Source organism: Vanessa atalanta, chromosome 24, assembly GCF_905147765.1.
Source record: "Vanessa atalanta chromosome 24, ilVanAtal1.2, whole genome shotgun sequence".
NCBI classification, from domain to species: domain Eukaryota; kingdom Metazoa; phylum Arthropoda; class Insecta; order Lepidoptera; family Nymphalidae; genus Vanessa; species Vanessa atalanta.
Genome location: NC_061894.1, coordinates 3,204,872 through 3,228,916, shown reverse-complemented (window position 1 = coordinate 3,228,916; position 24,045 = coordinate 3,204,872). Strand labels below are relative to the sequence as shown.

At 32.7% G+C, this 24,045-nt stretch overlaps 1 protein-coding gene across 2 annotated transcripts in view; it reads right to left on the bottom strand.

The window, feature by feature from the left end:
* Positions 1 to 24,045, bottom strand: part of LOC125073581 (inactive dipeptidyl peptidase 10) — a 162,743-nt gene that overhangs the window by 11,059 nt on the left and 127,639 nt on the right. For both annotated transcript variants that reach the window (XM_047684454.1, XM_047684453.1), the window contains exons 6-7: positions 7,621 to 7,763; positions 3,123 to 3,265 (exon numbers count right to left, since the gene is read on the bottom strand). In XM_047684454.1, the coding sequence (XP_047540410.1) occupies positions 3,123 to 3,265; positions 7,621 to 7,763 (286 nt within the window). The remainder of the gene's footprint in view (positions 1 to 3,122; positions 3,266 to 7,620; positions 7,764 to 24,045) is intronic.

Below are 24,045 nucleotides of genomic sequence, written 5' to 3'. Positions count from 1 at the left end.
CTTTACTCTTCATTAAAGTATTGTATAGCGATTATAAGTAATATTTGTTACATTCGGTTTAGTGGAAAAGATCTCGTTTGAACATAATTACAGTTTAATTATAAAAAGAGGTCATCGACATTTCAAAAATAGAACATCAATAAAATATTCGATAAAAAGAGATCGTGCCAGGTTTTAAGCTGGGTAAAATAATAAAAAAAATATATTAAAGAAAAATAAAATAAAATTATTATAAATATTTTATATACGCTGGACGATTGTTGATAAAAAAACGATAACAATTTAAAACAAAGCTTTACTTTACTAAAGGCTTATATTTTAATTATTAATAAGCGATAAGTATTCCTGATATTATTATTATTGTTAGAGAATGGCCCTTACGTTATTTTTCTTACTCATATAATCACTTAAGTTATCTATCAAGTAATGCTCGTAATAATTCGGAATAACAATAATCCAATTATTAATATTGGGTGCATATAAATCAGTTCAACCAGTGATAGGCCGTGGTTTATCGAGTTTATTTCTTTAATTAGTGTATTTAAAATAAAACTAAATCTGAGATAAATCGTGGATTTGGTTACGGCTTAAGTTGACGTTATTTTTCTAACAAGACTAATACTTCTATAAGCTGTTAGCAAAACAAAAATGATTATAGTATAAGTTTTAATTAAATTTATAAGTAGGGAACGGTGTTTTGAATAAACTGTCTATTGTTAGAAATACGGTTCAACCGGTACGAAACTTGTCGAACTAACAAAGAGTTTACTAATGGGGTTGGACGCTGTTTAAATCTTCCACTCGTCTGCTCGCTACAAATTTTAAAATTTTCGCAAAAATATTGTAGAAAAATATATATCTGGTAAATTTGTTTAGTTTGTTATAATAATTAATATAATGAAACATTTAAGTGTTACTGGGTCAGCCTTGGGTTATCTCCGTTTACATCATTATTTAAGATATATTTATTAAAATAACAAAAGATAAATGAATGGTATATGGTAGTGATTTAACTTCTGTCAGAAGTTAAATATAATTATTTATTTAAAAATATGAAGTAAAATTTTAAGCTGAATATAAATTATAGGAATGTATATTTACTGAAATATAGACTGGTCTTTAAGCATAAAAATAGTTTTGTTTTATATATAGTTAAGACGATATAAATACATAACAAAATAAACAAAATAATCACTTTTTTATAATATTAAATATCATTAGCAATAAAGCAACAATTTTAACATAAAAGTCGTATCATCATAGTCACGAAAACATAAAAATGTTAAAGATAACGAAATAATATTATCTCTAAAACGACGGAGATATATCGATTATATACTTTATTATAATTATTGTTATTTATTAAAACTAATTATCCATTTATTTTATAGCAAAGTCAATTTAATTTATGAAAATCCGGGCTGTTAATTCGTTTCAATAAATCTTTGAATTGTTAACAAATACGCATTAAAATAATCTTGGGCTTATGACTGTTATTTAATCCTCATTATTATTTCCGGATCAGTATAATTATATTGACAAATATGTTCGTACTATACATAATTGTTAATATTATTTTTAAACGAATTAATTATTGGTTCGCTTTGGAGTTTATTAGCCCGTCTCATATGCCGTGACGGGCAAAGGTACCGCTCTCTTATGACGTCAGGCTCCTTTTTAGCTCTCTATTATTCGCCTGTATACGCGTATACTATAATAATATTTTTTTACAACTAATATCAATCAATAACCATTATTAACCATCAACCGAAAAGTTTTTTTTTATTCGAACAACGGCGTTTCCCTACTTGGAATATAAATAAGTCTCAAATAACACTATTTATTACAGAATAAGTACTAGGCAATCATAAGTTATAGCTACTTGGTTCCACGATCATTCTAATGTTTATGAATATATTAATGTTTTTTTATTATTATAAATTATAAAATTTACTCATAGTTTTAATATTAAATTAGTTATCTTCGTAATTTATATACGATTAAAACGTGCTTACAATTGATAGAGCTCTAGTTGGATACTAATGCTAGTCATTAGGGGTAACAAACCGTACGTTTGAGAGATTAATGCACCAAATCTGGTGAAATATTTGTATCAATGCTAAAGCTATTTATCTTCGTAAAGTTTATTTTGTAGCGAGATGTTCTCTTTGTTTAAGAGAAAAACAATGATATGTCAATTGAGTTCTTGACTATTCCTTGAAAATGAATGTTGTTTTTTATTGAACCCGCGAATTCCGGTCAGATCGTTCTAATTATTTATAAAACGGTTTCATTTAAATGTAATCCCTTTTATTGATTCGAACAAAATGTTACTTGAATGTATTTTTTTTGCTATTCTATATTTATAATATATATAAATATATCCATTCCTGTTTGTAACAATTACTATATTCCTATTTTATCTCTCAGAAAACGTACAATTTGTATTAGGTGAGATAACGAAAATAGAAAAAAGGATCCTGACTCTTTTTGACTATTGAGCTATCAATATTTTAACTTGAAACGCTTGAATTATTATCTATACATATAATAAAATTGGAGTCTCTGTTTGTAATATTAAAATAACCGCGTTTTACTAAATGAATATGTATGTATACACGGTACATATACCTAAATAATATTTTTTACAATTTTTGTCTGTCTGTCTGTTTGTTCCGGCTAATCTCAGGAACGGCTGGACCGATTTTGACGGGATTTTCACTGGCAGATAGCTGATGTAATAAGGAGTAGCTAAGGCTACTTTTATTTCAAAATTATATGTAATATAATAATAAAGTCACTCTTTTTTATTAAATTCAAACGAGCAAGAAGTCGCGGGCACAGCTAGTTAATTAATATAATGCTATCAAATCAACCAATATAGTCAGGCCGTAATTAAATGGACCTGAAATGACATCCAAGCAGCATATTATTGATCTTGAGCTCGGCCGTAAAAAAAAAACAAGGGGATACTACTACTATCTGAAGAAGCTTTGAGATATGAGCTGGTATTATCTAATTTGCAATAAAACAGCCAATTTCTTAATATAACATGTCACCGGGAAAATTGGATGTTTGTATAACTCGAACTCAGAAGAAGTAAAATACGACAGTGCACTGACCCTTCTTCTAGAATAATTTTCGGTGGAGTAAGATGTCTCGTTCTGATGTGCTTCGGGTCTGCTATATCCGCTACGGTCAGCTTCACGATCGGGTTGTTTGTGCCTGGTTTAGGGTACCTCACGCTTCTGATCTCCGGATACGTCTAAAACAAAAGATAATAATAAATCTATTAATAAAATGAAATAATAAATACTAATTGAGTTTAATTCGTCTTTTTATAATTTTATTAGTAATAAAAAAAACGGTTTTAGAATTACACTACGCTTATCTTCTTCTTTCGAATATCAAACTATTGTTGTTAGAAAGAGATGATTCGTTGTGTAACAATTCATCTACTAAACAATGTAACTTAAAAAGGCTGAAAAGTTAAATATAGTAGGTAAACATTGTTACATTTTAAAGTAATGTCAGTTTTTTATTCATTAAAATATTTGTTGCATTTTTGATAATTTTAATTATAATTTACGTAGTATTTAACAGTGCTTTGATTGAAAGGGAATTGTTACTGTTTTTTTTTCATGTAATTTTTCAATAATATGTATTTGTTTTAAAATGAATAAATTTTGTTTTTATTTTAATTTATACAAAATTAACCTAGGTACATAGAGTAGCAGGCAATCTTTATGCAGATTGCAGATTGACGAAATATATATTACTAAATATATATATGTATAATTAACACATATATATTTAATAATAATATTATTAAATATATATATGTTCTACCACCAAACAGCAATACTTAGTATTGTTATGTTCTGGTTTGAAGGGTGAGTAAGCCAGTGTAACTACAGGTACAAGGGACATAACATTCCTAAGATTGGTAACGCATTGGCATGTAAGCAATAAGTAATAATTCTTATAGGGCCAATGTTTATGGGCTGTGGTGTCTCATTAGCATCAGGTGGCCCATCGTACAAGTACAAGTAAAACAAAGAGTTCCAAAATCTTTGTTGATATTAGGAAAACCCTCTTGTGGATCTTTGTGGAGATAGCTTTTTGATTGAAACCTATTGAAAAACCCTTTTCGTTCTCGACATAATAATATGCTAATAATGTTGAATCAGGATATCACTACGTAAAGTGTATAAAGTTTAATATATAATGTATATATATGTAATAGAAATCAATTTATTTGGTTCGTATCGTGTACTTTATAATAAACAAGTCTCGGTCGGTAATCACGCGACCAGCTACAAATATACAACCGGCACATTTATCATAAAAATTCAATTATGTTTCATCGCGTGCGGTAAACGAGAAAATTCAAAGAAAACGTCGTGAATTGATTATACACGAGATATTTATTTATCTGGCGAATAAAGTTTTATGGATGCCGGTTTGTTCGATTATCTGTTTAGTGATTTTGATTTTACTCATTCAAAGTTTAACAGGGAGGTTTATATAACTGCTTCTTCTTCATCTGCCTGGCATTTATTAATCTCAGCTATTACCAGGGTCTGCCTTCTGACTAAGCCTACTCCATTTTGCACGGTTCTTAGCGTCATCCTGTGTAAGTCCATTGACTCTTCTGTCCTGCTTCACGACATCCAGCCATCGCGCTTCCTTGGGCGCTCGGGAGGCTTAATTTCAGGTACTGTTCATAACATTGATGTAAAATTGCTAATATTTTTAAAAAAAAGTATTACGAATGCGCTTTTTAGTTGCTTCCCTTGTTTTCAAGTAAGCCGTATCGTTTGATCGTTAGATTAGATTTGACGTCGTTGTTTTTAGGAGGTTTTGAATTTTTTTCAACACAATTTTTCAATGTGTCTTAGAGGATATGCTATATGTCCATGAGGCGATATGGTGGATTTATTGAATACAACCTGAACATTCTCAAGAAGAGTTCTTAGACCAGTAGTTGCATCATCCAAAATGACCTTTAAATGAAAGCTTGTTTTTGAATGTGTTATATTTGTATAATATTAAAAAATAATAATAGATTAATCATTGTATTTCTGTTAGGAAATATTGAAGTATAATCACAAGCCTTAACGGGTAGGTATCGTTTATCAAATATGCCGTGACTAGAGAGATTGAATAAAGAATGAATTTCCTAATGTAAGTTTCGCGTTCTTGTACTATTATAAAGAGCGTTACATGTTTGCCGTTATATATTATTGATTGTCTTATTCGTCGTATAATTTTGTAATAGCTTCAGAAATTATTATTTTTTTAATTTAAGGAATGAGAATAAATAATGACTTAAAAATATATGGTTAGGTTATTTACAATCGTGTTTTCAGTAACGAAATCTACCCTCCTAAAGAAAATTCTAAGTAAAATGAACCATCAAGTCTTCCAGTCTTGATCTATTTTATTTTCAGTATAGATAATCGGTATTATTAAAAGTGATGAACAAATTAAACTTTAAAGTTTTTGTTATATGTAAATTTTTTTTTTTACTACCAGTTTGGAAAATGAATGACCCAGACATATACATGTCGTAAAAAAAAAACCAGTAAATGAAACACAACGGTTTATTTGGCAATTTTTTAAATGTTTACATATTAAAGTATAAGAAAGAAAAAGCTAAGAGGCGATCGTTTATTACCCAATATGTGTTAACTCTAATGAAAAAGGTACACATTCAATAAAAAAAGGTAATTTTGAATCGGTAAACAATTGCCAAAAGATCGAATCGAGGGATCGAGATTACATATTAATTCTTTTTTGTTTGCCTTATTTTTTTTATTTGTAAACGGCTCTTCTTATTTTTAGGCGCAATGATAAGTTTTCTTCGCTATTTTGCCCAGCTGTGATCGTTTCAGAGCTTCGATGACGGTTATGTTCGACAAAATCCTTCTATGTGTCTGTCATTAATTTTTGGACATCTTCATCTCGTCGCGTAACATGTCCAAATCGTCGCATTTTCCTCTGAATAATCTTGTGAAAATAGGGAGTGACTTGAAGTAGCAATGAATTTTAGCTTTGTTAACTTTGTCAAGCTTCATTAGGCCTGCTACCCATTACAGAATTTTCATTTTTCATGTTTTTGCAATCTATGTTCGTGAGTTTCTTTGTCATTACAAGACATAATAAAAGTTACTCTTAATATATAACATAATACCCATTTAAAACCAAACATCCACATTTTACGGTATCTTTATGTTAGTTTGATTAATTTAGTTTTTATTAAATACCTATTAAATTTATTCTATTTATAAAGTATGTTCATAGCAAGAAAGTATAGTAGATACATTTTGGCCTTAATCTTCTGAATTTTGTAGCATAATACGAGGAGTTTACTTTGCAAAATTAAATTGGCTCGCTATCCATGTAATGGCTGAAGCGTATGAGTGTATGCTCAGATCGTCCATATAATAAACGAAATATAAAACTTATATTGTCCTTCAAATATGCAGAGAAAGACAAGATTTTTCCGTGAGAAGATAGGAAAGCAAATAGTAGTATTAATTAGTATATCAAGCGTCGAATGATTAAAATGTGTTTAAATGAATTACATTTTTAATTATTAACTTACAACTTTGTCTTACAAAATATTTTCTTAATTAATATAATTTTAATTTATCTTGTTAATATTGTAAAATTTATAGAATTAGATGGTTTTCAAAAATTCTACGAATTGTTGGGTCAGCCGTCATTTTAAGACCAACAGTAATGATTTTTTTTTTCTTTTTATAGTATTGTACTTTAATATGGGCCACCCTGATTATAAGTGGTCAACACCGCTTACAGATATTGGCGATGTATGAAATATTAACAAATCCATCATTACAAGGATATTACAACACTAATGACTTTTTAGTTGACTGCACACCTTGGGAATGAAATGATCGCCTCCAGGCTGTTTCAAATAACTAAAATATAATTATCCTTGTACATGGAAAATGGTTAAAAAAATATATATATATATCCTGCTGAGTTTCTTTCGCCGGTTCTTCTCAGGTCCGAGGTGCTAAATTCCGAACCGGTGGTCGATTTTTGACAATCAAGAATCAAGTGTAAACAATTCTATATTGAATAAAGATTTTTGACTTTGAGTTTGACCATACATAGCCAATGCGAAATCAACCTCGAGACCAAAGATATGATGTCCCATGTGCCTGTAGTTATTCTAGCTTTCACACCCATCAAACCGGAACACAAAAAACAGGAGAAAGAAACAGGGCCATATTATAAACGTTAAAAATTATAAATTTCAATCTGGCAAAAAAAAAACCACATTTCTCTTCAGAACTCCAGATTAGCTTAAGAATTTGGTCTTTGAGTTTTGTAAGAGATAGTCGACTTTGGAAAAGACAAACAGATTATAAATACTGATAGTCGATTTTTTAATTTTGTTATTCTTCCTAAAATTTTATGTATATTTTTTTAAAAATAGTTATCAATTTATAATTGGAACACGTCAGGATCTGAAATAAGGCTTCAAGGAAAATTCTCTGGAAACGGTTTTTAGTTTATTTTTATTTGATAACATAAAAGTTTTCGTTGTGACATTTTGTATCAAAACTAATATAAATTTATCTTTACCTTAGCTGGATCATCAGTATCCAATGCAGCTCCATACCAAGGGTACTTTTGCTCGTGGACCAAAGTGTCGTTGAAGGTGGCGTACAGAACCATGTGGCCATCAGCTGACATCCATAACGCTGACCTTGAGTTGAGAATTTCGACTGTAAAAAGTAAATTGTAAATACTATCTCATTAAGAAATTAGACAAGGGATAGGCTTATGATAATTGGTTTGTAAGCGTCCAGTGAATAGATTAGGTGGATTAAAATTAAATTTGCTAGCATAAATTAAGCATTTAAACAAGATAATCTTGTAAAATTAAAGTAACAGTCTGAAAATGAGAACGTTTTATCGTAGTAGTTAATAACTCAATGAGAGACCTACATACATATATTTAGATGAAAACACCTAATCCCAGATAGATCTTTTCCTCTGTTCTGGTTGGCGCTTAGAGCTTATTTTACGCTGTTACATTGTGTGATGGTACATATGATATTATGTACTAGGTATATTTCATTTGACAGAATTAAGCACATGAAAACTTACTGATGCTTACTTGAGCTTGAAACCACAATCTTCGATTAAGATTGACGTGTTTTAACAGCTCCAATTTAGGTCACTATACATGTGGTATAATGTGGTATAATGCAGGACGACATTGAAAGGAAATCTGTATGTGTCGAATAAAATTCCGCCTCATGTGTAATCACCAAATCACGTTGGAGTGGTAGATTTCTAAATCATATCTTTTTCTCTCAACGTGTCTATCTCTGACTCTTCTTGAGGACTTCACCTCACAGCTTGTTACTTACTTCAAAATGTTTTAATGTGCACTATAAATGATGCTTTAAGAATACTTTTAGTCGTAAAACGTACGTATTACATGCTACGTTTTATTAAACCGCCGTTCGGTTTTCCTTTCAAAGTAAATCAATGATCCTGTCTACATATTTAAAGTTCATGGATCGCTTGTTTTAAAATGCGGGAAAAGCGTTTCAAATTAATGGAAAGAGCACTAGTTTTGCTACCTAGCCTCACCGAATTCTTCGTAGAAACGCAAATATATTGGGCTTTGAGCTGAAAGGTATTGAAAATTGAATTTTATCGTTAGATATTTTAAGTCTATTTTCCAACGACGTCGGTATGAACCTTGCCTTTTCAGAGACGTTGATTAATTTTTCATGGCAGTAGAATTGTGAGCCATTACTTCTTTTGTTCGTACTCGGTCAGAAGGGAAGTTATTGAATGAAATTGTAGGAGTATTTACTAGAGAGCCAATCATATTTTTTCTTCAATTTTCGTTTAGTTTATTTTGGTAACGTGTGAGCAGTTAAGCATTCAGCTTAACTAGACACAATCAGTCATACTCGTATATTAAAAAAAAAAGCAATAACCTTTAATAACCTTTCTCAAAAAGTGAGCTATCTATTATAATTAAATGCTTTATTGTGATAGATAGCTACATTGATTTTTGATTGCGTACATATTTTGTACAAGTGTTGTAATAAAGTAAGTACTTTACTATACTAATTCCTTAATTATCGCCCTTATTTCAATTTAAATGGGACACTTACGAAGCATAGTAGATTCAGTAAAAAAAGTCATTCAAATCACTTTACTATCGACAAAAATATCGATTTACATAAACAAGCTAGAATTATCGATATAAGCACCTTCATGTTTGAAGTCGGCTAAACAATCTGCTTAGTTAAACATTGTTGTCCTTCTCTCCTTTTGTCATTGATTTGACATACGAAAGAAGAAGATAGCATTGTTTTACTAAGCACCCCTTAAACAATATTTATATAGATTATTAAGTAACTTACTGAGTAATCTTAATTGTATTGTATGAAATCAGAGAGTTTCGCATCGCTTCTTGTTTAAAACTAATTAATTATATCAATGCGTGTTTTAAGAGTTGCTTAACAGTATAAAGTGGATTAGATCGACTTGAAAAGACCTTTTATGCATGAATTTATTTATTCAACCTCGTAAGCATTCTGAGCCCAAGTAAATATAAATAAGTATTAGTTTTAGGGTTGTGTTTAATATTCAAATGAGCTGTTTTTTTGGGCTTGATGTCTACTATAAAAGTTAGAACTTATTTGATTGATTACAAGCAGTAAATGGGCATTAATAAAACAATGTTTGGAAATTCTATCAATAAATGATGAAAGTACATTTGTTTTAATCATGAAAAAAATACGTATAGTTTAAGTTGGTATCTGATTTGACTGATTAAACCTTGAAATCTAAACTAAAATTATAATTAGGAAAATGTTTTTGTTTCTATGTAGGGATTAATCTCTGGTACATTTTCAAATACCACCCATAGACATTGGACTGTACGAAATATTAACTAACGCTTACTCTAAGCCCTAGCTTATAAGCAGCCCGTAAATGTCCCACTGCTGGGATAAAGGCCTCCTCTCCCTTTGAGGAGAAGGTTTGGAGCATATTCCACCACGCTGCTCCAATGCGGGTTGGCGGAATACACATGTGGCTGAATTTCGTTGAAATTAGACACATGCAGGTTTCCTCACGATGTTTTCCTTCACCGCCGAGCACGAGATGAATTATAAACACAAATTAAGCACATGAAATTTCAGTGGTGCCTGCCTGGGTTTGAACCCGAAATCATCGGTTAAGATGCACGCGTTCTAACCACTGGGCCATCTCGGCTCTTAGAAGCCCTAGCTTGGAAATAAGCATGTATGTACCTTGTGCTTGTAATGGCTCACTTACCCTTCAAACATGGTTGTTTTCCGATTTGATGAATATTAAATACTGCGTAGTGTTGTTTGGAGGTGGCATATGTTTGAATACCTAAACCGACGGGCTAACACAAAGCTCTAGCGGCAAAATACGTATCATTTTATATTATCCAATTATTACAACAGAATACATAAAAGACAGATATAGTTTATTTCGATTGTTTAATCTATTAATACATTTTTAGACACAATTTTATAGTCGAGTTAAGACTATTTATTATATTTATATATAAAATCTTTCATCTCAGTAAATTTCTGAAAGAATATACGCCATGTATAACGTCTATACACACGTAGTCGCGAGCTGAAGCTCATTCAGTGTATAAATAGATCACGTCTGACGACTGACGTCAAATAAGCGCAGCCATGCACGCATACATGCGTTATGTACCGGGCCAATGAGGAACGTACCTACATATAGAGGATGATCCGATATATTATTTCATGAAAAAAAAGTACACTTTATTTAGTTATTTTTGTCTTCGTTGATATTAAAATACCATCAATTTAAAATCTAGGTACAGTTGTTAAATCTTAGTGACGGAACTCGGAAAGTTTCTGTATTATGTACTCTTCCGGACCTACCGCTATAATGGTCGTTCCACAAGGTTTGATTATTTGTCCTTTTTTATTCATCATTTATATTAGTGAACTCGCTTACTTTCGGAAAGGTTTGTGAAATGGTCACGTATCCATAGAAATTTGCCAGACTATCAACTTTCTCTCCTACTTCATTGATGTAATATATCACAAAATAAATGCATTGATAAACACAGTTAATTTACGTCTATCTTGAAAGCATAAAGTATCATAATAGACGGTACCAATCGGGTTAATAATCGCGCGTAAATAAAAAAAAAATTATCGTGATAATAAAACATAGAAAAAAAACAATAGAATTTAATTGAAATATCTCGAAACAATTTAACCATTATATTTTAAAACTTAATCTACAAAGAGTTTCAGCTTAAGCTTTAATTTAACAATTCCTTTCCTGCCAAGTGGAAACACTTCGCTAATCAGTGCGCTTAATCTTTTAAGGAAACATCTGATAAGAGAAGCTAATTTTAAAGTTCAAAATACTTGTAATATTATCGCGGAAAACATTTAGCTATCTCAAAACTGTAAGGTTAACCATTTCTTAAATAAATGGAATTTTTTAAATTTCATTATAAATAACAATCAGTTCGTGTTATACCTTAAGGGAGCCGAGATCGCCGAGCTGATGAACACAGTTAGACATACAATTATTATGTTCACTGTATCTAAATCAATTACAAACCGATGTCATATTACCCAGACTCTACGATGATGGTCGGAAGAAATCTTTTATAGGGATAAGCTTTCCTTTGTAACACAATTTTGTTTGTGTTTAATATTCGTAAGCAGTGCCGGATAAGAGAAATATTTTATGTAGGTGAGATACATCTTTCGAGGATCTTTGCTGATGTACCATCACCACATATGTAGTTTCGTTGTTAAGTTTAAAAAAGAGACAATTAAAAAAAAGTTTATATTGAAATGGTATTGTATTTTTTGTTTATAATAATAGTAGGTAGGTCAGGGGATGTCGGGCAGATCTCAAACACTCAAATTAAAATAAGAACTTATAATTAATTAAAAATAGTAGTATCTTATACGGAGAAGTCACAAAGTCTGTAGAACAAAGTCTGTAGAATAGAGTCTGTACAAGAGAGTCTTGAGCGGAGGCGTGGAGGAGGCATGATGGCATCAGATGGTAATAAATTACCTATATATATATCAGTAAAATTACGTGCATAATATTTGAGAAAATATAACGAAAAATGTAGTGCGTTAGAAAAGGTTTTGGCTCAATACTTATTGTATTATAAAATTGATATACATATGTACTTATAATAATTTAATAATATATATATATATATATTATAATTATATATTTATTTGAAAAATATAGCAATTTCGAAATCGGTACGATTAGTTAGTATGTATGTATTATTTAAAAACAATTCCATTTTCCTTATGAATACTATATGAGTCCAAATATATTATAATTCTATGGAAAATTCCTTGACAAAGGAATTGTGACAGAAATAGCGGTAAACGTACATACGGTGGGGAATGGGGAGTCCTACCATTGCGGAAAAGCCTTTCCTCAATAACAATAAGTCCACGTAGTCAGTACAAATAATTATAGTATCAAAGTGAATTTCATAATACAATAGGGTTTTACAGAATTGATGTTACCACAGTTTGAGTGTAGATACTATAGAGTGGAATTGGTATAATAATAATAATAAATAAATAAATATTGGACAACATCACATACATTACTCTGATCCCAATGTAAGTAACTAAAGCACTTGTATCATGGAAAATCAGAAGTAACGACGGTACCACAAATATGTGGGTATTTGACCCCAAGACAAAATAGAAAATTAATGAACTTTTTCTACATCCACTCGGTGGGAATCGATCCCGGGACCTCAGAGTAGCGTACCCACGAAAACCGGAGTACACACTATTCGACCACGGTGGTCGTCAAATGTCAATGGTATGAACTGATAGTTGATTTATGAATGCTGACGCATTGACGATGTTACTGTATTTTTATGGCATTGATTGCGAACAGTAAGGCGCCTCACTTGATGGAAAGTGGCTACCACAATCCATGGACATCTGCAACACCGGAGTTGCGTCCTTTGAGAATTGAGTAGACTCATTTCTTTAAGGTTCTCAAGTCGTAATCTTTCGGAAAAAAACGCTTGCAAAAGTTGGTTCCACAGAGTCGTGTGACAACACAAACTGAGCAAATGACGCTCATTACCATAGCAAAATAAATTTGGAAAACCATAAAGTTATAGCCTGTAAATGTCCCGCTGCTGGGCTAAGGCTTCCTCTCCTTTGAGGAGTAGGATTAGAGCTTGTTTCATCATGCTGCTCTGACACAGATTGGTGGAATTAAGTGGCAGAATTTCATTAAATAAATGCAGGTTTCCTAATGATATTTTCCTTGTCCGCTGAGTAAGAGATTAATTATAAAGTATCATCAGTAGTGCTTGCTTGGGTTTGAAACCGCAATCATCCGTTAAGATGCATGTGTTCTAATTACTGGGCCATCAAGGCTCATAGATAAACATACATGTGTAAAATATTGATACCATTAGAATTAGATTAATAAAATAAAAAGAACTATAAATGTTGTACCAAATTCGATACTATATTGAAAAGGTTTTTCGTGCCAAACTACGATAAGATATACAAACATTGAGTTCGGGTAAATTCAATATAATTACATTCGACTCACGTACCGCTTGACGGAGGTTCAAAACAGCGCGATTAGGTTCGGCCAGTAGGAGATAGGTTTTTCTGGGATAGATTATTCAATTATGTATTGCAAACGTTCTTATTTTGTATGCTGTCCGCGTTAAATTGATATTATTTTCTTTCGGGTCTTTTATTTCTTATTCGTACTATATTATTCAGTCTTGTCAATTAAAGTAATCCTTTTCTAGTTTACATTTAGGCTCATACGACGTTTTTGTTTTGAGCAATAGTCAAAACAGCTAATTAATCTTTGGCTTATGGCTATACACATATGAGTACATGTAAACCTCTTATTTATCCGTTTAAATTAGTTTTTCCTTCTTGGGTGTGCTGGAATAAATCTGTTCAAGCTATAAGGCTTTTAATCAAATCAAATAAAAAAATCTTTATTTAGACATACACATTTTCCAGATCATACAAATATATACATAAAAAATAACAAAGACACAGAGAATGTGATGCCCAAATTGGTAAAACACTCAGCTTATGATGAAATCATTGTAAAATGAAGTTCAACACGCTGGTATTCTGTGGTCGCCAGTCAAATACGTACGTCACGTCGCAGGTAGTGAATATATACAAGATAAATAAAAAAAGAAGAAAATATAAAGATTTGTGTGATTATATATAAATAACAATAAAGTACTAGTTCCCTTTGACATTTTTTTTGTTTTAAATCTGATTCGTTAACAAAGGGATTTTTTGATAAATATATGTATAGGTATTTATATAGCATGTATGTTTGTTGTATGTTTTTATGTATAAATAAGTACAACAAGCGCTCGAGTGCTAGTAGTTTCTGGCGATCTGAAAAATAATTTTAAAAGACCTTCTTCGGCCGACCGACTCCAAGAGTTAAGCATCATCGGCTAAGCGCCCCCAAATGCATGACGCACGGAATTTTCGCACCCTCTTTAACCCGGATTAAGATGGACTTGTTGTCAGTAACATGTTGAAAGCTTCTCCACAGTTGGGCTTATCTTGTCTATACATTGTTTATATCACAGCGAGTGTCATAATTCACTAAGAATACGATATAAGTTTCGAAAAATTACCAAGCGATTATAAGATATTGTTACTGAAACATGCTGTATAACGCAAGTCGTGCGATAATAGCGCTAATATTTATATACATCGTCTCAGGGCGTTCACATTGCGACCGCTATTCTATAACCGTACAATTACACGCATGATTTGTTACTAATGCATCTTTTATTGTAATTGCATAATAGAATATTAATAAGCTCATTTATCAAATACATTCACGAGTTACAGACTTATACATGGGATGGACTGTACGTAGAATAAAATAATAATAATTTCTTTGGGATATTTATCAGGTTAAATTACTTTAGGATTTAATTGACAAACGACCTTGCTTGGTCGTTTTGCTTTTTGCAAGCGCGTCTGGGTATTCACTAGCCACTCATCTGATAGTATATCTTCAAGCAGCAATACTTATTATGGTTGTGTTTCTATTCAAAGTTTAAGTAAGCCAGTGGCAGTACGCTTCTACTAGTGATTTAAAATCTTAGATTTTAATATTGGTGACGCATTAGCGATGTAAGGTATGGTCAATATGTCTTTTACAGCCAATGTCTATGACTTACCACCAGATGCAGTGGCGTAGCATAGATCACTAGCACCCGGTGCGGATACCAAATTTGCCGCCCTCTTATTATTGCAATCCATTATAAAAAAATTGGGGCATGGTAAAAATAGTACTTTTATTGAATAAAACTAACCTGAAAAGTGAAATTAACATTTTTTGACATAGAGTAGAAGGTACAATATCACTTAGAAAAATTACAGAGAAAACGTAATACAATAATGATAATACACTGATAGAACGTGCATAGGTTATTTGGTATTTGGTAACAACAACAAAAATGACGAAAAAAAACACTGAAAGAAATTAACTTTTTTTCTCTAACTGCCACCTCCGCAGCGTCGCCCCCAGCAAAGTGCTGTCCGGTGCGGATCGCACCCATTCGCCCCATGCTACGCCACTGACCAGATGATCAATTTACCCAACCATATTAAAAAAAAACTTTACTTAAGAGGTTCAAAATTTATCAACATTCTTTGACCTAAAATCAGAAGGAGATACAAGTTATTAATTTGTTTTTCATGGGGTAGGATCGATCCCGCGAATTTTATATAACTAGGCGGCACGTAAACCATTGTGCTAAAACACAACTTTTAGGCTTCTATTAACGAATTAAAGACTACTTTGAAGTTTTTAATACATTACCAGAAGCCGGAGAAGAATGTTTTATGGATGTTAGATCTTAGGTCGGACAGACTAAATGAATACCAAAGTTTTTGTACTACGGTTGCTATGTAAAAATACCTTTCTATATTTACCCTAGCCAAACACATAACTAACGAACCAACCAATTCATTTTGTTAGCGTCCTCTCCTGCAGCTACACAATAACGCAAGTCTGTTTACAGATGAAGATAAATCACTGCGGGGTGTCGATAACGAAAGCTTGTTTACTCGTACAATATACGTTATGTGTTACTGTAAATAGGCGTCGCAATACAAACAGCGATGAGTGAGAGAAAGTTTGCTATGAAAATTAAAACATTTTAACAATTTCAATATTTGTTAAGCACCGAGATAGTTCAGTGGATAGAATACTAAATCGAAACTAAGAGATCGCAGGTTCAAGGTTCAGGCTTTTATTCATCTCGTGTGGACTCACATGTGTTGGATGAAACTTTGATTCGTGCTACCATGGAACAGATTTATAAATTAATTTATGAAAGGAATGTAGACCTACGTTCTACTAATGAAGATAAACTATTAGTGATAGGTCTTCATGCAAGTCTGTCTGGGTAGGTACCATCACATATTCTACCGCCGCGGAGTAATGCTTAGTATTGTTATGTTCCCGTTTGAGCGAGTGAGCCAGTGTAACTACAGTCAAGGGACGTAAGAAATTAGTTCCCAAAGTTAGTGGCGCATTGGAGATGTAAGGAATGATTAAAATTTCTAACGGCGCCAATGTCTATAGGTGGCCCACTTGGGCTTTCGCCCATTTAATAAAAAACGATGATAAAAAAACGAATTAGCATTTTTTTATTTGCATGCAGAATAACAGCGCTGAGATCCAAGAACAGTAACTACTGAGTTACTTGCCAGTTTTGGTAAGTATAGTCTATGAGTACAATTGGTGGTAGCATCACTTTTTAAGTTTATCACTTGTGTTAGGAGTGGGGACGACAATAACCCAAGAGGTCAGGATCGATCCTGCGACTTTTTACATCGCTAGGCGGCCCGTAAACCATTGCGCTATTAACGCATAATTATTAATTATGCGTTATGTTCATTAATATATTAATTTGAACTTCCAAATGGGTCACCAGAGGGCCACTACCATCCATAAACATTGGAAGTGTAAGAAAGATTAACCTTCGCATCGTTAATACGCCACAATTATTGGGAACTAATTTGTATGTCCCCTGTGCGGGTAGTTACACTAGTTCACTCATATTTCAGACCGAAACACAAAGATTCTAAGTATTGCTACTTAGTGGTAGAATACGCGATTTATGGGTGATACCTACAAAAAAGGATTGCACAAAGCCCTACCAACAATCAAATGCAAAATGCCTTCTTTGAATAAAGTTAAGTATAAAGTTTAACATTTTTACTGTTTGTAAATTATAATTGTGTTTTCTAATTGATTAGATTTTTATATACAAATCAATAAATTTATTATTAATATCGAAGTTTCTCAATAAGCAGCAAACGACAGTATTCTAGGATAAGGTATATATTATTTGTCATAAAAGCCAGAAAAAAAATATATTATGTGACAAGTTGTTGTTGAAACTTCTTGAACATAACATTAACAGCCTGTAAATTTCTCACTGCTAGGCTAAGGCCTCCTCTCCCTTTGAGGAGAAGGTTTGAAGCATATTCCACCTTCTTCTCTAATGCGGGTTGGTACACAGGTAGAATACACATGTGGCAGAATTTAGTTGAAATTAGACACATGCAGGTTTCCTCACGATGTTTTCCTTCACCACACACGAGATGAATTATAAACACAAGTTAAACACATGAAAATTCAGTGGTGCCTGCCTGGGTTTGAAGCCGAAATCATCGATTAAGATGCAAGCGTTCTAACCACTGGGCCATCTCGGCTCAGTCTTGTCCATAATAATTGTAAAAATATTAAGAATCTTCAGACTACAAATGATTGGTGATTCATGTTCTCAATGATCTGTTCTCAATGCAATAAACTATACTGTTCTTGGAAGCAATCGAGCATTTATGTATAGTTTAACTGCTCTACCGTTATTATTTCCGCTAATAGTTAAAACTTACTAAAACAATTGCAGCGCAGTCCTTAAAACTGTAAAAGCTTGATTTTATTAGTCACTATTACGAAGTCCATTAATCTTAGTATACGACTAATAAAACATTGTTTGTTCGTCATTTCCATTCATGTTCTAAAACCGTTGAACATGTTCTTTGTTGACGTCATTCGCCATTTTCAAATCAGTATGTCAAAACAAAATTACATTTCCGTTTAACAAATTCGTTTCTGGAATAGAGTAAAATACATGGAAATGACATAGAACGTCATATCACGTGATCAACGATTGTTTTTTTCCAAATATTTGTTAAGGTGTTTTGTGTGGTTATTATTGCGACAACTTTCTTTGGTCTTTGGTATTTACTTTATCGACGATTTTCGATGTTACATAGACATCACTAATAAAGCAAAAAAATTAAATCACTCCGGTAAAAGGCAAATGCATTTTTCTAAGCCCACAATGAAATTATTGCTTTTTTATGGAATTGTTTGGCGGACGAGTATATGGGCCACCTGATGGTAAGTGGTCACTACCGCCCATAGACAAGAGCGCTGTAAGAGATATTAACCATTCCCTACATCACCTATGCGCCATAACCTTGGGAACTAAGATGTTATGTCCCTTGTGCCTGTGATTACACTCACCCTTCTAAACGGAACACAACAATACAGAGTACTGTTATTTGGAGGTAGAATATCTTATGAGTGGGTGGTACCCACCTAAAGCCCTACCACCAAGTGAAGCTGAATTCATTAGTATGGTGATCCTTATACAACACTATTTTGTACTACAATACTGTTTTGTTTTATTTTAAAAATTACCATCGACTTTAGCTGTCACAACGAATGAGCCCGCGGGCTCAACTCGGCGACTTTTTATTCGATCATTATCACAGGTAAATTGGATTTCGATAGAACGTAAATTGTAAATATTATGAAATAAATTTTCGTGGATAATTTTCGTTGCAAATTGAATTCTAAAATACCAAGGTAGGTTTTCGGAATTGATTATTACGAAAAATTTGCGTTATGGTTATTGTAAGATATAATTAGCATTAGCAGCCCGTAAATGTCCCACTGCTGGGATAAAGGCCTCCTCTCCCTTTGAGGAGAAGGTTTGGAGCATATTCCACCACGCTGCTCCAATGCGAGTTGGTGGAATACACATGTGGCAGAATTTCGTTGAAATTAGACACATGCAGGTTTCCTCACGATGTTTTCCTTCACCGCCGAGCACGAGATGAATTATAAACACAAATTAAGCACATGAAAATTCAGTGGTGCCTGCCTGGGTTTGAACCCGAAATCATCGGTTAAGATGCACGCGTTCTAACCACTGGGCCATCTCGGCTCTTCCACTGGGCCATCTCGGCTTCATCATTATATCTTCTTAACTATAGTAAAGCTGTAGATATCTGTTCTTCATGTACTTTCAATCAAAAAACTGTTTGACTGATTTCAATGATTTTTTTCGTTTATAGTGGTCTTTTCTATAGATAACAATAATATATATTTTTAATCTTTCATCGCAACTTAATTTATATACATATATATGCATTATACACATTTATAAGTGTATATATGTGATTGTTATTTTTTTATATTTTTTAAACATTTATCAAACAAATGGATAATCTAGTTATAAGTAACATAAATACATAATCTGAAAGAGATTTTTTCTGTTTTTGGAGACGATGAAATATAATACAATTGTGTTCCTACCACTAAAATTTATTACAATTAGGATCACATTTCGGGTAACAATAAATTAAAAACGAACACGTCATATCTGGATCGTTCTCTAGTATTAAACCTGAGTCTTTGACGCTACTATTTATTGAATCAAGACAAAATTATAAATTCTAATTTACTTTATTGATAGAAATTATTCGATTAAGTTTTGTAGTAAAGGATTTTTTATTTAGTGGAAATATACCATTAATATCCCACTACTGGGCAAGCCTCCTGTCATTTGATACATATATGTGGCTAAATTTCATCAAGCACAACTATGAAGGTTTCCACGTTCTATAAAAACAAATGACAAGTGGTACCCGGGCTCTAAATTTATTTATATTTCGAATTGAAAATTGAATTTCGAATAGGCACCTAAGAATGTCATTTAAAATATAAAAAAAAATGAAATTATACACAGTGTCACAGTAAAAACTCTTAAGTCAAATCAGATAAGCTCCTTGACTAAGATTAATCGTTAAACGTCCTTATATATCTTTATTGAAGTAGCGAATTAAACAGCCGACGAACAAGAATGTACACAGTCTTATGTAGAATGTTTGATTTAAACTGTTTATATACTCATTTATCATTGTCATATCAATATAATATATCTTTCTTTCCATATAGTGGACTCGTAAATGGGCCTGATGGTAAGTAGAGTAGTGGTGACCGTTGGCACCGTAAGATATTTTAAAAATTCCTTACATCACCGATAGGCTGCCCACATTTTTAATAGATATTATGAGATTTGCATGATTGCCTAGTTGGTCTAGTGGCTAGCTAAAAGGGATGCTGTGTTCAAATCCTAGAACAGTCTATTAAAAAGCTATCAAATATTATATGTTAAGGACTATTCAAAAATAGCTTTGATTTCGTGAATCATTGATCCTGTGGTGGGACGCGTCAAAACTTTTCAATAGTGTCGGAATGCCATTCCATCGCATGGGTGGTGTGTTCTTACACACGGATTCAACCCTCGACTACACCACCGAAATCTTTGTAATGTTAGATTGCGATCTAAGATTGATGACATTCACATTGTTTAGCCACTGGGTTATTTCTGCTCTTTACAATTTACAATAATGTACTATCATTTCAACTCAATATAGAGAGTAAATGACTTGTCAGAGAAGGCAACGGAGCGGGAGCCTAAGTAGCGGGGACATGCTGAGCCAATACTCATCTTCTCTCCCTGCCGGAAGCGTTGCTGGGACTAGAGACGTTCTTTGTACTTTGGGAATACATCTAGAAATAGAGACCTGCATATACGGCTAACCGTTGGGGTGGCATGGTATGCGCAAGCAATACTGTGACCCCACTCGAAAAGATGGAGTTTATTATACTATACCGCTGGTTTTTAGAGAGTATTCCAGAGCAGTCGGCGTGATTAAGTTCCACAGAACCTCAGTTCATGTAGGGAAAATATGAGCTTATTCAGTGAGAAAAAAAGGGAATATGGAATCTATGCCCATGTAAATGGTTATAATTAAGGTTTTACCCGAACTTACATTTTTCACTTTGATTTTTATTCTTTTCAAACTAAACGGACGCTTTCAAAGGCTTTCTTTGTGTGAAGTAACATGAGTGATAGTGGAAGACATGACGACGGCCTCGCTGACGTAATGCCTTTTAAACACAATTTAGGAACATCTTATTCGTCATATACGATAGAAACGAAAAAGGTTTTAAATGTTTCTATGTAAGTGTGTATGATTACAATATTTTACACACACATTAACTAAAACCAAACAGTGCTTCATTCGCTTTACCTAATATTTAAATAATATTTTTATTAAAAACTCCTTTCTAATTCTAGTAATTTTTTTTTATATATAAATCTAGAACATAGAACTAGAACTTAGCTATAATTGTAACAATATTATATTTTAATACTAGGAAAAGTTTCAGCTAATGTACATTGTACCGATCATTCTACTTTACGAATAATTTTAAAACTTCTTTATTCTTACAAGAAAACTTTCGGCTCTAAGTGTTTTCTGATCTAGATTTTGCAAGATTAATGATGGTAAGCCTAAATGGATTGTCTAGACCAGCAGACGAAAATCTAATCAAGTACTTATAGTATGTTTCAATTGAGGTTAGGTTTTATTTAGGTCAGTTTTGCCTTAGTTAGCTAGCTTGAGTACATTCCTAGTATTTATTATATATATACTTTTCGAACAGACTTTTTTGGTCAATCAATAAGTAAGTGTAATGCTAGCATATTGAAAAAAAGAAGACTTTGATATATTAAACATAGTATTGAACCTTATATAAGCAGGTAAATTTTATATATATTAAAAAATTTAAAGCTTATTTCTATAAGAATAAGACATATTACTCAATACAAGATAATATGGTAATTTATTGATTTCTAGGCAGGATGTAATGTTGTGAATTGATTTGGAGGTTTTTCGTTGTGTTGTTAAATCAACTACAAATACTGCTGTGAATCTAATATAAGATTGTATTACGTTACCAGTTGATATTGCTGTAATCAAATATTATAATGTACTATGCAATATTAACAGCAAAACTTCGCGTTTATTCAACAGATTTTTACAAATTTCGAAACCATGACAGGTCATGTTTTGATTTAATTTCATTCTAAACTGACGACGTCTGTTCGCACATACATTAGTTTTTGTTTGATACAGCCATAGCGCCGCAAGAACCGAGATGGCCCAGTGGTTAGAACGCGTGCGTCTTAACCGATGATTTCGGGTTCAAACCCAGGCAGGCGCCACTGAATTTTCATGCGCTTATTTTGTGTTTATAATTCATCTCGTGCTCGGTTGTGAAGGAAAACATCGTGAGGAAATCTGCATGTGTCTAATTTCAACGATATTCTGCCACATGTGTATTCCACCAACCCGCATTGGAGCAGTGTGGTGGAATATGCTCCAAACCTTCACCTCAAAGGGAGAGGAGGCATTGGCCCAGTAGTGGGAAATTTACAGGCTGCTAATGTAATGTTTTTGGTACTAGGGACACAGACACAAGCTGTACCTTGATCAAATTTATATCAACAACTAAGAACAGCGTAAGGCTTTCGGTGATTTTTATTATAGATTATTTATTTTAATTTAAACCGTATATTTCAGTAGTAATTGTAGCTGAGATGGCCCAGTAGTTTAGGACCGTGAATCTTAACCGATAATTTCGGTTTCAAACCAGGGCCAGCACCATTGAGTTTACAAAGGCTTAATTAGTGTTTATAGTTTATATCAAGCTAGGCGGTATAAAAAATCATCACGTGGAAGCCCCTTCATTCCACCGATCCGCATTAGAACGGTGTGGTGGAATGAACTCTAAACCTTCTCCTCATAAGGCCTTAGCTCAGCAGTGAGACATTTACAGGCTGTTTCTTTTTATTTTGTTCTAGATCGTTTCATAAAAAGTTACATATTAATTAGCATCGAGCTTTCTAGAAGAACGATAAACTTTTTTCTTAATAAAACTCACGAAATCAATAACTTGGGTGTATTACAGAAATAATTATAATTATATTCTCAAGCTGTGAAGGTTAATATAGTAATAAAAAACAGCTTCATGAACCTCAGTATCTAAAGGATCGAATACACTTGTGGACCAGTGAAGCCACATCGATCTCTTCGTTAAATCGTCATGCTTGGTCAAACAAGTGTGGTCGCGACCTTATAGGTTACCGATCTTCGCTTCGCTGGAAATTTGTGTTGACCAAAAAACCAATGGAGTAATTGATAATTACTGTTGTTATTAATAATTCATTATAATTAGTTATGTAATATTACTATTATTAATATTATTGAGGCTGGTAAAATTGGCTAGACGAGTAGTTACCGGTATTAATACGAGAATACGAATATTGCGTTGCCTTTTCTGACGAGACCTTTATGGAAATTTTCTTAAAAAAACATGTGAGGTTATAAAAATTTTTTGTACCTTAGATCAGGCAAAGGTAGCTTAACTGTGCAGCTTAGAATTTCCTCTGAAGACCTACCTTACGTTATTGCGTGCGACAACGGCTAGAGAAGCAAATACATAAATTACAAACGGTTAAAATTACGTAAATATTCGACTATTGTAATTTTCATGCTGTTTCCAATAAGCGTCTTAGAGAGCCTAAGTTCTTACTGTAGCATTATAAAGAGTTAATTAACATTAAAAAGGGAAGTTAAAGTACTCGAATCTAAATCAAAGATTGCACGGGTACCTGGGCGAGCAACACTGAATTTTCATATACACAATTTGTGTTTGTGATTCATCTCGGGCTCGGTTAACATCGGAAACCAGCCGAGCGCTTTGAATTTA